At 40.9% G+C, this 14,615-nt stretch overlaps 1 protein-coding gene across 4 annotated transcripts in view; it reads right to left on the reverse strand.

The window, feature by feature from the left end:
- RARB (retinoic acid receptor beta) overlaps positions 1 to 14,615 on the reverse strand; it is a 694,304-nt gene that overhangs the window by 160,720 nt on the left and 518,969 nt on the right. Inside the window, exon 1 of one of the 4 annotated variants that reach the window (XM_014829837.3) lies at positions 5,379 to 6,095. The exons of the other annotated variants lie outside the window; for them this stretch is intronic. Coding sequence (XP_014685323.3) covers positions 5,379 to 5,535 — 157 coding nt within the window. The 5' untranslated portion in view covers positions 5,536 to 6,095. Of the gene's footprint in view, positions 1 to 5,378; positions 6,096 to 14,615 lie in introns of those variants that run through there. 4 annotated transcript variants of the gene reach the window in all.

Consider the following 14,615-nt stretch of genomic DNA (forward strand, 5'->3'; position numbering starts at 1 on the left):
TTTTAGGAATGAGGGACATTATTACCCACTTTCACCACTGTGAAAATCAGCTTTCTTCTCCCCTCTGAGCTGGTTCATATCATCAGCTGCTGTGGGAGGCCTGGAGACTCCTAGAATCCATGTGCCCTCACTAGAGGAAATGCTTGGCCAGGCTGGGTCGCCTCACTGACGTCAGTTCCTGTTATCCTCGCCTTATCGTGCAGGGGACCAAGAGTCTTATCTTACTGAATGGCCCCTTTTCAGCTCCCCACCCTGCAAGGCCAGAGAAAACGCAAGTCAGCAGTTCCATTGCCTGTTTGAATTCCCATCTAAGAAGCTCTGGAAGCTCAAGATAAATAATATAATACCTGCAGGCTCACCCTGTACGGCTTCCTAGGTAGACAGAACTTCTGTGACTTATTTTTTATTCATTTAAAGGGGTTTGGGGGGCTGGCACGGGACAGGAATCATGCTTCTTAATGATGAAGTAAGGAAGCCGGGAAGGAACAGGGAATTCAATGCAACATACTGACTGATGAGGGTGTGTTATTAGATCTTACAGATGGGGCGGGTTATCTCATCTCCTATTTAACAAGAGGTTCTTAGGCCAAGCCACTTACAGGATCCTGATAAATCTGAAACCCGAGTTAACTCTGTTCTCCTCTCTCCATCACCCACAATTCCAACTTTTTAAGAAGAAGCTGGCCAAGAACTGATATAGATTTGTGCATAGTAATTCAATTTAATAATTCTACCCCCTCCCCCACTCTCAACACACACACGCACACGTGCTGGAGTCAGAACTACAGTCAGAATACTTAAATCCATTTTGCAAAGGATGCCTTCTATTTACAGATCTACAATTTGCCACAAAAGGAATTCATGTTCAGCAGAATGACCCAGAAGCACAAGGCGATCTTCAGTCATAATGGAAAAATTAAGCTGTGAGCGCTCTCGTTATATTGACCATAGAATCCAAACAAAGACTTTCTGTGCCCCTCCTGGGTTCAAGGGGCAGCCTAGGAGATGTCGTAATATTGAAATATCTGGCATATTTCAATGATTTATGTGGGAACTGTGGCAGTATATTTGAAAGTGAGTTATTCTAGAAAATCAGAGCTGTATGACTGCCATAACTACCCTGTAATTTGAAAGGCAAGATTCTACATTAATATCTTTTGGAAAGGTTTTCAGCCAAGATCTTTCTGATTAACCTTCATCAAAAACTCCCATTTCTGAAATAATCTCTTTAATTGATAGTTAACTGAATTTACATTAGAACATTTAAAGTATAAAAATGTCATTTAAGGATAAATTTATTGGCACTTATATGTAACTCAAACTTTATAGAAGATTCTTTTTAAGATGGTCTAAAATGAACACTATTATTTATTGTTTGATAAGTCCTGTGCGACTTGAAAAGAGTTTTATGCTTTGCATCTTGATTTTACATGTCCATCTTCCTCCCAGAGAGTAACTTTCTAATTAAAAAATTCCCAGCCTTTTAAAAATAATTTTGATTTTAAAGATTATAAACTCCTTGAGAGCAGAATTTATCATCTTTATCACGTATTTCCCTTCTGAGATAGTCTACTGATGCTTGTGAAACATGTAAAGGAGAAAACGGTAGGGTTTTCTTTCCTTTTCAGTCATCTCAGGGGCTGAACATATGCTGAAGGTAAAGTGTCTGATATTCAGAAGAAATTTCTTTCATGCTTCTGCTTTAAATAAAAGTTCATGACAATACTGACTGGTTATATACGGTCAGGGCCAGGCTTCCAGAAATGAGAAGAAAACTTCTGATTCGGGTCAGCTAGCCTATCAGAAATTGCCATTCTGGTTATTTATCTATTAAGATAAAAAAGGCCTGTTCTAATGCAAGAGCTTTGCATTTGGGCTGGCAAATCAAATTCTAAGCAGAGCTTCCAAGTCATTTCCATAGCTTTAGTTTAAGCAGAGAAATGTCTACCTCTCCTACTGTTTTGTTTTATATTTTGAAATCCACCCTTTTCTGGCAATACAATTTAAACTCAGGCATTTTTTCTTCTAAGTCGCACATCAGTACCTCCCTACCCAAAGTACCAAGTTATCTGGATGTTGACAATATTTTAGTATTTCTTTTTTTCTACAGAGAAGGAAAACTTTGTGAATCTTCCGCTTGTTTTCAAAAAACTCCTGTCCTGCACTCTCTGAGATTTCAGCAAAGTCTCTTTTCTTCTCTTCTTTCTAATGGTATTAGTTACCACCGTCATGTGGCCGAGAAGCAGAAAATTATGTCCTACTTTAGAAAAACAATTGAGCCTTTTCACCGAAATATTTATTCAAAACCCCATTCAATTCATACGGTGGCTGTCAGTCTTTATTTAGTCTCTCTTTCAGAGGGTATCTTTGATTTTGCCACTTTGACCTCAATTTATATCTTACTAGGAAAGGATTTAGATGCTGTTTAATACTTAAAATTCAGGTCCCAGGGCTTTGAGAAGGGGATTTTTCTCTTTCCTTAATCACACGTTGCTCCTGTTTGTTAAAACATTATTTCTCCTCATTACAGGCAAAATACTATTTCAAAAAGAAAATATTTTTTTCTTTTGATGTGTTGAGCAGGGAGAAGACAGGGAAAAAGGGCCAAGAAGTTGTCACCTCATGAATTCACTGAAAGCAACTATATTTAGACCACAAATATTAGGATTTATTCTATGCCCACTGAGCAATTAATGCTGAAAACATCTGGAGCAGCCTAAAACCAAGATAATCCAGAAGGCATCTAAATAGAAACTTGGTGGCTCCGATACCTTCCAGGGGCAGTATTAAATCGTATTATTTTTACCACATTCCCTTAGTAAACCACTAATCCTGACTTCGCATTTTTATAACAGGCAATTCAAGGCCCTACTCCAACCGGCAGCTGGTGGGCAGATCATTTTTCTGTCTTTAAAATTAAAAAAGAAAACAAAAAGAATATTCTAACACCTTTCAAAGAAAGCTTCTGTTGTGTTTTACGTTCAAACGGTTTACTCTAATGACTGCAAACACGAACACAGACACACACCATACAAAAAATAAGTAGGATCTCAAAGCTGAAAATAGTTTTGGCTGGAATTTAGTACTATTTTTTTTCCCTCCTTGCCCACTGTTTCCTCTGTGTTAAGAGCACAAACAGATCTGCTTCTCGTCAAAACAGTCATTAAGTAGAATGGAAAAGGTTGTGGTTTTTATGTTCTTACACAAACGCAGCCCTCATATGCTTTTATTTCAAAAACCCTAACTAGCGATGCCACCCTGAACCAAACACCGCATGGCAGACATTTGTTAGAATTTTATTTATGCTTAAAAACGTAATTGCTTGAACTAAACTGACCAGTTATGAAGTGGTTTATGGAGGATAAAGCAGCTCTGAAGGGGCATAAGCAATATTTACATTTATTTCTTTTACCTGAAGTGTGGGATTCAAAGCTTTGTGAAATCGACCACAATAAGCACTAATTGCCCTGCTTACAAAAATAAGACACTGGAATTTCTGAAATCCCTTTGTCAAACGCCTTTATTTACTTTTTCTAATGCAAGTTTCTTTGATTAGCTGAACTTTGCTGTTATCAACACTTCTTGCTTATCGGCTGGCCCTAGGCGAATGACACATTCACCACTCGCTCTCCCTAGATAAGGTGAATTCTTTGTTTAACTTGTTCAAGAACAAACAAAGCTTTTCCCCCTTCTCCTACAACTTAATAGGCATGTTTGGAGGGTTAATTACAAAAGGGAGAATGTCTACTTGTAAAAGCTCTATTAGGTCTAATAGATTTTCGCCAGGGTCCCGAGCATTTTTTTTCCCTCCGTTAAAAAATATGTTTCATTAGAACTTTCTCTTACCAGAAAAAGTTTTAGAAAGCCCCAGTTCCCTGAGATTCCAAGTGAAATTGTTCAGACTGTTTTAATTGCTACAGAGAGGACAGGTCTTAAAGATCTGTTAGTGAGTTGGAAAATTATTTTGTAACTCTCAATTTCTTTCAGTTCTCTAGAAAGTAAACAGGCAGTAGGGAAAAAAAAAAGGCATTTGGGGAACAGCTGAAGATTAAGACTTCTTCTAAAAATGATATTCTTTTTGCCGTGGTTATGGCTGTACAAAATATTAGGTCAGACAGCCACACTGTTGGCATCAAATGGTTATTGATTTTTTTTAGCTACAAACCTGTTGATTTCCTGGCCCAAGAAGCAAGTCTTTATCCTGAAGAAAAAGTTTCAGAGAGGGCAATTTAAATCTTGTCATTGTCCCCTCTTTCCTTTTTCTTCTCTCTCTTTAGATAAGCCACCATGTTATTAGGAAAACTCAATTTCTTCCAGTTAAACTTTGACCTCTTTGAAAACAAAGATTTAAAATGTCATTTTCAGCCTAATGCTCCAATGAATTGTCAAATAAAGTACTAAAAACATTTTGATAGATAGCTGAGCCATTTATCTAAATCACTGTCAGGGCAGCGATGCATCCTGCAGGCTCCCACTACAGCCACCCGAAGGTGGGATTTTCTGGGACTTCTGGTCATTTCTCAAGCCTGCAGCCAGGCTACTGTTGACCAGATGCGTGCCTCGGCACCGTGTCAGCATCAGATAACCAAATAGTCAATATTTTTTTTAAAAACTGGACTACCCCACTTATATTTCCTTTCCTTTAACCAATGTCCAGGTTCCCCGGCTGAATTGCAAGATATGGAAATAATGGATGGCTCAGCCCAAGGGGTGTTCATTGCCAGTAGTTTTCTAGCAAAACAGCAACTTCTTAGAGCAACAAAGTGACTCGGAAAGGTGGCAGCAGGGTCAATGCTAAGAAATATTGCCTTTCCTTAGCAAGGAAAACACTGGAGGCAGCAGCTTTAACTGGTGGTTTATGAACTTCAGGAGCAGCAGCCACCTTAATTAGGCTAAATTCCTTGCAAGGAAGATGTCATATTTTAATTATTTTGGACTGTTGAAACACACAAGGGGGGATATATACGACTAGTAGCTAACCCAAAGAACAGCAAAGTTAAATTCCCCTCTGCACACACCTTAGTAAAAACTGCACAATGTGTCAAATTGCCTTACTTGAAGAATGTTTCAAAGTCCTGTGGTCACCCTCTACTTTTTTCTCCCTCTCCATGCATATTTTTTAAACTGTTTTCAAGAGACTGTAAGGTTGGTAGAGAGAGGAGCAGGGGTCAGGAGGGGTTGTTTGCGAAGAAAACACCTAACAGGAAATTTTCAGCAGAGGGAATCAATATGCACGCTAGCATATCACACCCTTTCAGCATTAAATCATTAAATCCTTTGTCTTGCTACCAATGCAGTTTGTTTCCATGTCTTTATTGCATGCAAGAGAGACAATTAATTTTTTTTTCTTGGTAGAAGAAGGGAAAAAATAAACCTACATTGAGCAGTGTGCCGATGCTGCCATTCGGTTTGGGTCAATCCACTGAAGCATGCTTTGAGAGCTTTCTCCTGGAGCATGCAGGAAGACGGACTCGCAGTGTAGAAATCCAGGATTTGCCCAGGACTCACTGACAGAACATCCATACAGTCAAACATGATCTCCCCTGCACCAAATGTCTGCAAAAGTGCTTATCCTCTAGGTGTGGAGGCAAATGGCATAGAAAAGTCCACCCAACTCCATCAAACTCTGCCCCTTTTTTGGCACGTAGGCTGTTGGTCTTTTTCCCAGCCCCGAATCATGAATTATGACAGACAAGCCAGCTAAAAGCCTGTAATTGATCCAAATGATCATTTACCATTTTCCAGGCTTGCTCGGCCAATCCAGCCGGGGCGGGGGTTCCCAGAAAGATCCCAAGTTCTCCTTCCAAGGAAAAGCCTGCAAAAAGCCTTCTGAATGCGGTCCGGATCCTACCCCGACGGTGCCCAGACAAACCCTGCCCGGCTCGCTCGCGTCCTCGGCATCCCAGTCCTCAAACAGCTCGCATGGGGGAATTCTGGTCCCCCCTTTGGCAAAGAATAGACCCTCCTGCCTCTGAACAGCTCACTTCCTACTACTTCTGTCACACAGAATGAAAGATTGAATTGCCTAATATATGCGAGTGAACTTTCGGTGAACCCTTCCCGGGCTGCTAACCTTCAAATGACCCAACGAGTCTGACATCACCAACTCCCAGGATTCTCACAGAGCTTAAAAACTCCCAGCAGCCCTGCAAAAGCAGACAGCCAGAGAGGCAGGCAGCGGGCGAGCGCGCAAGCCGGCTCTTTCTTTCCCATTTCTCACCTTAAAAACAATGCAAGAAGTGTTTTTAAAACGAGCAGAGGAGGAGCCAGGACGCCGCTCCCGGCTCACGTTGAGCGCCAACTTCTCTCCCTTTACGCCTTTTTATTTGCAGCGGCTTAGCTTGCAAGCGCGTGTTCCCCCTTGCCCCCTCGCCTCCCGCCCACCGCTCGCCCCCAGCCCACCCTTTAAATTCCTCTGTGCGCCTCTCTGTCTGTTAAATTCCTTGTAACTTATGTATTTTTCCACTCCCGAAAAAGCACAGGCAAGCCCTAAACTGTAGAACAGAGAAGAGTTACCCCTCGGGGAAGCCTTGGGTTGAGAAAGTTTCCATTTCATCGTCTTTTTCTCTTTCTCCCTCTTGAAAGCCCTGGCCGAAGGGATTGCGTTTGCTCTGGAGTAAAAATCCAGCTTTTTGGATTCATTTACTTTTTAAAAATTCTCTCCCGTCTATGTGCAGCATGTGGAGTAGTCGAGAATTCATTACTCCTGCCCCAAACTCACACACACAATCACATAGATATATAGGATTTTAGCTCCTGATCTGAAAGAAAACATAATATAATGAGCAAGAGCATGGATGGGAGAGTCAAACTGAACTAGATTAGAATTCCACTTCTACCGCTTAGCAGCTGTGTGGTCTGGGACAAGTATGTAACCTTGCTGGACCTCAGTGTCCTCATTTGTAAAATGGGTATGTAAGACTACCCACCTCAGTGGGTTGCAGTGAGGACAAAAAAAAAAGTAGTGCTTTCAGGGCACTCTACACATCGTGGAGCAAATATTAGCTGTAATGCATCCTTCTATTTTTCAGCTGGCGAGACAGAAGCCCAGGGAGGCTGAGACCTGCCTAAGCTCACGCAGCTCAGAACCATGTCTAGGACCTGCCTCTCTGGAATCTCAGACCCAAGTAAAAGTTACTTTGCTGTTCCCCCAGCCTTGCACCCTGAATAGCATATTGGTGACTTCCCTCATCGCTTTCTCACACACATACTCCACGCGGGCCCTACCGCCCCATCACCACCACCACATAATTAAACACATATTTTGAGAAACGGTTAAGGGTCAAGGTTTTGTATTTCTAAGGGCCAGTTTTCACCAATACAAGCCCCTGCCCAATCTTGGCTATTTATTAGAATACGGTACTTTTAAGAGAAAGGGGCTGTTTTTCATACCTCCCACACTAACCCAACCTAGATGAAGGAGAAGTGTTTTAGGCAGTCTTAAAACACTCAGAAGGACAGGTGCAATATTGACAAATAAACTCAGGCAGACAGAGAGCTGTAAGAGGGAGACCCCATCCCCCTGCAGCCATTTTGCACAACTTGCTGAAAGGACCCAACGTGCACCAAAAAGAGTAAACTCTGGGGGGGAATTCAAACGCCCTACCTCCTCCACTGCCTTACCAGTGTTTACTTGTAATTCTCCCACAAAACAGGGTGCGCTAGAGGTAGGCAGTGAGGGGCAGCTTCCTTGCCCCTTGCAAGGAAGAGCGCTGCTCCAGTCTCTGTTTTGTGAATAGCGTTGGAGTGTGCATTGGCATCCAGGCCTTTTAAAAGCCTGTCAGGGGGCACCCCACCCCATGCTGAATGGCTGCTCCGTCTAGCAGAGTTGCTAAGTGGCACTCGTGGTGTAACATGAAAAGTATGCATCACACACACTTACCAAGTCAAAGATCCTTTTATGAAGGTACATTAAAACAATTTTCAGCCCAGCAAGCTCAGTTCTTCCTATTGAAAAGTCCAGGGCGATAAAGGGGTGAGATTTTGCTGAAACTACGCGTTTATTTTCTCTCTCTCTCTTTTTTTATATGGCAATCGTTATGTAACAGAGCTTTATTATAAGAAACCCTTTAACTACAAAGAAAACATACATTTTCAGCAAGGGGCACAGAGGAATTTACAAAACATTTAACACACTGTCATTAAGATAGTTGTAAAGATACACAAAGCACCGCATTATGTGCCAATTTCGACGTGGTCCACGAGACTTACAGCTCCAAATGTTTATTTAAGATCCTCAGAGTTCCTTGGAAACTGGGCTCATTTTATATCCTATAATGGAGGTGAATGAAAAGAGAGAAGGGAGGAAGCAGTAATATTTAAAGTACAGCAGGAACTAAGTTAGGGATGAGAAACATGGCACTACTGCCAGGTGTGTGGGTACAGGCATCTGTTACCCAGGGGAGGCTGTAGCACTTCCTTGCTCAACATCTTTCCAAAGGTAGGGTGCACTGGTCACAGGGAAGTGAAGATGGAGATGGTGTCCCCAAAATTCTGTTCGCTCTCATTTCTTCAGCTAAAGAATGAGCTCCATTGAGGAAGGGAAACGACTGCCCGCAAATTTCTTCTCTCAGTACTGTGCCATGGCACAAAAACAATAACAAGAAGGTGTGGGGGCGGTAGCAGTTGGGAGATTTGGTGTTTTCTTTCTTTGCACATGCAATTTAAAATTTATAATCACCTTGGGGTTCTCTTAACTAAAGAGAAATAAACTGGGGTCTTGAAATGAATGATCAGTATTTTAAATCCTTGTGAACAGAATATTATGGGTTTCTTATAAGGCAACAGTATATTCACCAGTCAATTCATCATTTCTCATTGTGAATTAATTATGCCAATAGCAATTAGAGCTGTTATTTAATCCAAGGATTAATTTATAAAGCAGCCCTCAAATTTAGCCACATGCTTCTTATCATTTCTTCATCAGTAAATCTAATTCTTATACTTCTTGAAAACTTGATTCTTCATCTTAAGTAAAATTAAGTCAAATTATACAAGAATTCTTTAAATACATACCCACACACCATAAAGATTAATGAATAGGTAGAAGGTGACAAATGGTCTAATTAATTAGTTGATAATGAAGTTTAAATTATTGATACCTATTTTAAACATTAGTCAAACAGTTGGAAGAAACCTTTCCCAAATACCCTCTTGGTATGGCATAAAATAACATTCTGATATGTGTCACCTCCTCTATTTTCCTTGTGTTTGATCAATGATAAAAGAAACTCTAATGAAAGTATTTCCAACCACAAACAAAAAACCCAAAGTTTGAGACCAAAATCCATTTTGTTTCAGAGTAACTGTGTATTTGTCAGTGTGACACAGCACATTTGAAACCCATAATCATAAAACAAAAATTTATAGCCAGGGTTCAGGGTCTACATCTGTTTCTCTGGTTTTCGTACAGCAATTACCCACTGGACAATCCAGAAAGAAACATCATGAATCACACTCTGCAAACATGTTTGAACTGGAGAGTTTTGTGAAGAAAGAGCAGGCGTCTCTGTGCACCAGTATTGCAGCCGGCTGTGTTGAAAATTGGGCAAATGCCTTGTGATGTCTAAATAAAAGATTCTCACAGGCGCAGACATATCCACCCCAGGCACAAGTCAGGCAAAGTGCAGGCAGACAGGGGGTGGGGCAGAGGGAGGTGGACGTGATTGTTTTTAAAAGACACACCTGCCTCTTTCATGAGTTTTTTTTTGTTTTTATTTTTATTTATTTATTTATTTTTTACTGTTAATCTCATGTAAACCCCTCTTGCCGCAATTCTGCCAGAAAAATAAATGGCTAGTGCTGAGTGATGTCTGTGTTTCAGCAGGCAAGCCAAAGCAGGGATGTGTTGCCAGCATAAGGCAAGAGCTGAGGCTGTTCCCAGGGCTTCCACGTCAGCAGGCAGAGCTGCTTGTGTGTTGGGAGCTGAGAGAAATTCTAACACTAATCAACACAGAGAAACTGCTTCTGGCCCTTCCACCTGAACACCTGCTAAAATACCAGGACTGTCGATGTCCACGGATCTTAGACCAGAAGACACTGAAGCACTTTCCAAATGGAAACTTGCAAGGTGGCTCTACATCTCTGTGGTCTTCTTAGAACCCCGCAAAACATTTGTTCTGCCCCAAAAATGTTTCTCCACCTTGAGTGTTGGCTGCTGTGTCCTTCCTTCTTTTGGCTTCTTTCTCCCCAGCTGACGTTTTCCTCCACGAAGTCTTCCCACCGGGTTATTACAAACATCATTTTCCCGGGACAAGGAGCACACTTTTTCCCTTCTATGCTTCTGAGTTGTTTTCTTGAGCACTTCTCTGCTTTTGTGGTGCGTGACTCAGAGAGACACCTCTTCAAGCTCAACAGATTCCACTGGTCCCAACTTGAACTTAAATAAATCCCCTCCTGAATGCCTCAGTGTGGAGCAACGAGCTCCCGACCAGCTCTCAGCTGACTGCCACTGCTGTTGGCATCCTCAAGATCAGCTTGGGGGAGACCTATCTTTGGCAATTTCCTCATGTTTGTTTTTCCCCCTTTTTAATTTAGGGTTTTTTTTTTAAAAAAAAGTAATACATATTCATGAAAGCTCAGAGAGTCTAGTCTAGAAGATAGAAAGTGAAAAGTAAAAAAACGTGTACATGTATGAGTCCTCCATGCATTCAGTCATCAAATGTTGAGTACCTACCACATGCCAGGCACTGGGATGGGGGCTGGGCATGCCTCTGTATGTCCTTTTTGGTGGACTGTTTGTTGCTTTTATACAAATATAATCATATAATGCATATTGTTCTGCAAAATTTTTCTGTTTAGCAGTCCTTCTTTAACATCCCTTTGTAATTAACAGAACTACCTCATTTAAAAAATGAGTACGTGTAGGACTATCTTATAAAAAAAAGCTGAATAGTATCTCTTTAACATTAATGCACTGTAATTCACTTAACCAGTGCCCAGCTACTGGACATTTAGGTTGTTTCCAGTTTTTTGATGTTATAAGAAGCCCTGTGGGTATGTGTACCCAAACATCTGCTAAAGAAAATTCTATAGCAGAATTGCCAGGTCAAACATGATGTGCATTTTAAAATTCAATGGCCACACAAAATTATATTCTAAAATGGCTGTGCTAATTGTGTTCCCATTTTGTTCTAAAACAGACATCAGTAAACTTTTTTTGTATAGGCCCATAGGAAATAGTTTAGGCTCTGCAGGCTATATAGTTTCTGTTGGAACTGTTCAACTCTGCTGTTGTAGTATAAAGGAGCCATAGACCATATATAAATGGATGGACATGGATGTGCTTAATAAAACTTTATTTACAAGTACCAGCAGTGGACTGGGGTTGTGACAATAGTTTGTCCATCTCTGTTCTAAACCAACACTTAACAAATTCACCAAATTCTGTATTGTCTTGTCTCTATCCCTATAAAACCCAGCTATATACCTTTGGATTTTGTTAACTCTTTAATCTTCCTTCTCCTTGAAAATCTTCACTCAGTTTCAACTTGTGTCCCACGTGAAGAATAATATGGCTCTTTTATTATATTACTTCATCTAGAATCATCTTTCCTTTTCTCTTGGCTCATAATTTCCCACTTTCCTATTTCACTTACTTCACTTCTTTCTGTAACAAGGGGTATGAGATTGCCTCTCTCCTTCAGACGAGCCCAGATGCCCCAGGACTTTCATTTCTCCACCACCAAACCCTGCTTTAAAGTCCATTGTTTCCATCAGCCCCCATCCCCAACATATGATGGCAGTATTTGGGAGATGGAAAATTTAACACTAACTCCTGAGAATAAATGCCAATGGCACCACCAAGTTGCAACTTGCCTGTGACGGCCCTGTATTATTCTGCCTGAATTGTTTTTTCTGTCTCGTCTCAACACATCTTCCAATGAGCTAAGATTAGATGTGCCACCTAGTTGGCAGAGTGCTTAGAAGAACAGCAAGACTCTTTTCAAGGATGGAAAGAAACAAAAAGGATTCTAAGAGTGCTTTGCAATTATTTCATGTTAACATTATTAATAAAGGATAATGTCTATAACTGAGATGCCTACCTTAATTCCTAGTTCAGCACTTCATTCTTTGGAGATCATATGTCTGAACAGAGGCTATTAGTTGGCTCTTAAACTGTGCTGTTTAAATTAATTAAAATTCAATACAATTAAAGACTTAGTTCTTCAGTCACACTAGCCGCATTTCAAGTGCTTAAAAGTGCTCACATGTGTCTAGTGGCTACCGTGTAATGGAACAACAAAGAAATAGAACATTTCCATCATCGCAGAAAGTTCTGTTGGACCATGGTGCTCTAAAAGGTCAGCTTAGTGATCAGAGACATGGTGTGACATGGTAGGTGGGACTATAGAGTCGGGACATCGAGTGACTGTTTGAAGCCCAGCTTCACCTCTTATTAGCCATGTGACCCTGGGCAAGTTACTCAACCTCTACATACTAATTCTGTCACTTGTCAAATGGAGATATTAACAGTACCTATATTAAAGGGTTGTGAGGTAATATACATAAATAGCACTTTGAACATTGCCTGAGATATAATGTGGTTTAAAAATGTTGTTGGAATGTCTGCAAGGAGAAAAGGAAGTCAAGAACACACAGCTCAAATACTATTCAAACACTACTGCTACCAGGGGCAGAGAATCTTCTGTGAGAGCAGTTATTTTCAACCACGATGCACATATCAGGCTGTGGGGTCCAGGGATATGCAATTAGGGCAGGTTCCCCAAGAGATTTTGCTGGATATGCCTGATTAGTTACCACTGTATTGAAGCATTTTTATACATGTTGTATAAAGAAGGATAGTTTCTTTTCTTTTACAAAGACACTGAGTCAGAATGGCAATGAAATATTTGATAAGCTTCATCATGCTGCTCCTGTGGGAGGCAGGAAACATATCACATGACTTGCTGTTTTCCACAGAAATGGTGTTCAGCCTCAGGAGCACAAGACCAATTATGGTTAATTAAGTGGCAAGGATATTATACAAGATGGAAGACATTTTATTTCTCATCTTATCTTTTCTTTCCTTCCTTCCATCCAATCATTCCTCCACCTACTCATTCCTTTATCTCACTCATCCACCCATTTACCCATCTACCAATCTACCTACCCACTTGTCCATCTACCCATTTAATTTTATCTATGTACTCATCCATTTACCTGACCCATCTACCCATCTACTCATCCAACTACCCATCTATCCATGCTCTGATCCATCATCTACCCCTGATCTAACTACTAAAGGTAATGAAGAGAGTGTGGCTTTTTGGCAGGCGATATATAGGAATAGTGAGGGAGAAAATAAAGCTTCTCAGATTACGCATGTGTCTTTCTTGAGAATCTTTGAAAAGGATTTCCTGATGAGACGTGGTGGCAGAAATAAGGTCAAAGGCAGTGGCCACTGGAGAGTTCAGTTAAACAGGTTTGATAAATCAGGTTGTGGCTGGGGTGCCCCTCAGATCTAAGAGCATCCCAGGATTTGAAATGCTAATGAAGTTGAGTTCTATTAGCAACACAAAAGTTTCTGACTCTGAGGCAAAGCTGAAGGCCCCAAAGGAATTTCCATCAGATTCTATAGGGGAAGGGAATGTAAAAAGTAGTACATACATCAGAGGCCATTGGAGAGGGAATGGAGTTTAATTTCATCCTGGTGTCTGACAGAGAAAAAGGCAAAAAAAAAAAAAAAAAGCCCAAGGTGACTGAGTGGGAATTGTGAGGGTCACTTAAAGCCAGATAGAAAGCTCTGTGACATTTCTGTTGGGCAATGTTATGTATAGACATATGTCACATACACACATATACGCATCCTATGAATGCAACATAAATATTTTTGATGAAAGATTGTTTTCTCTCTTCTTTCAAACTGCAGGGTAGAAAGCTCCCTTCTCAACATCTACCTCAGGCCTGGCCCTGTGGTTGAGTGGTTTAAGTTCTGCGCTCTGCTTTGGTGACTGGTTTCAGATCCCAGGCATGGACCTACTCCACTCACCAGCCACACTGTGGGGATGTCCCCCATACAAAAAATAAAATAGAGGAGGATGGGCCCGCACAGCTGTTAGCTCCAGGCTAATCTTGCTCAGCAGAAAAAGCGGAGGATTGGCAGGGGATGTTAGCTCATGGTGAATCTTTCTCCACAAAGAAAAACAAAAAAACCGTCTACCTCAGTCGTGAGCTTTGAAAACCTCTGTTTGAGAGGATACCCTGATGGCTTCCAAAATTAGTTTTTGACATTTTGTCATTGTTTCCTTTTTGCTTTGAGTTAGAGATGTTTCAAAAAGAGATTAGCAAAGATTTTTCAGAAGGCAATAGTTCTAAAATTTAGTAACATATAAACATGGAAAGGTAAGAAAGCACAAGAATAGACAGAAATACGTAATATCTTCCCTCTCTCTGTTTAGACAAAATGCAATGATAAAATACAAGATGGCCGCAGTGATTCCTAAAGCATGGCAATTCTGTGGCTTCACACCCAGGGCTACATAAGGAAAAGTTCTAGGGTTGGAGCATAGTAATCTGCATTTTAATCAAAGTCCTCAGGTACTTATTCTGCACACTAGTGTCAGACCCTCTGCTCTGAGGGGACATTCCACTTGGTTAACCCCAGGACACAGGCC

Source organism: Equus asinus, chromosome 21, assembly GCF_041296235.1.
Source record: "Equus asinus isolate D_3611 breed Donkey chromosome 21, EquAss-T2T_v2, whole genome shotgun sequence".
In the NCBI taxonomy this organism is placed as follows: domain Eukaryota; kingdom Metazoa; phylum Chordata; class Mammalia; order Perissodactyla; family Equidae; genus Equus; species Equus asinus.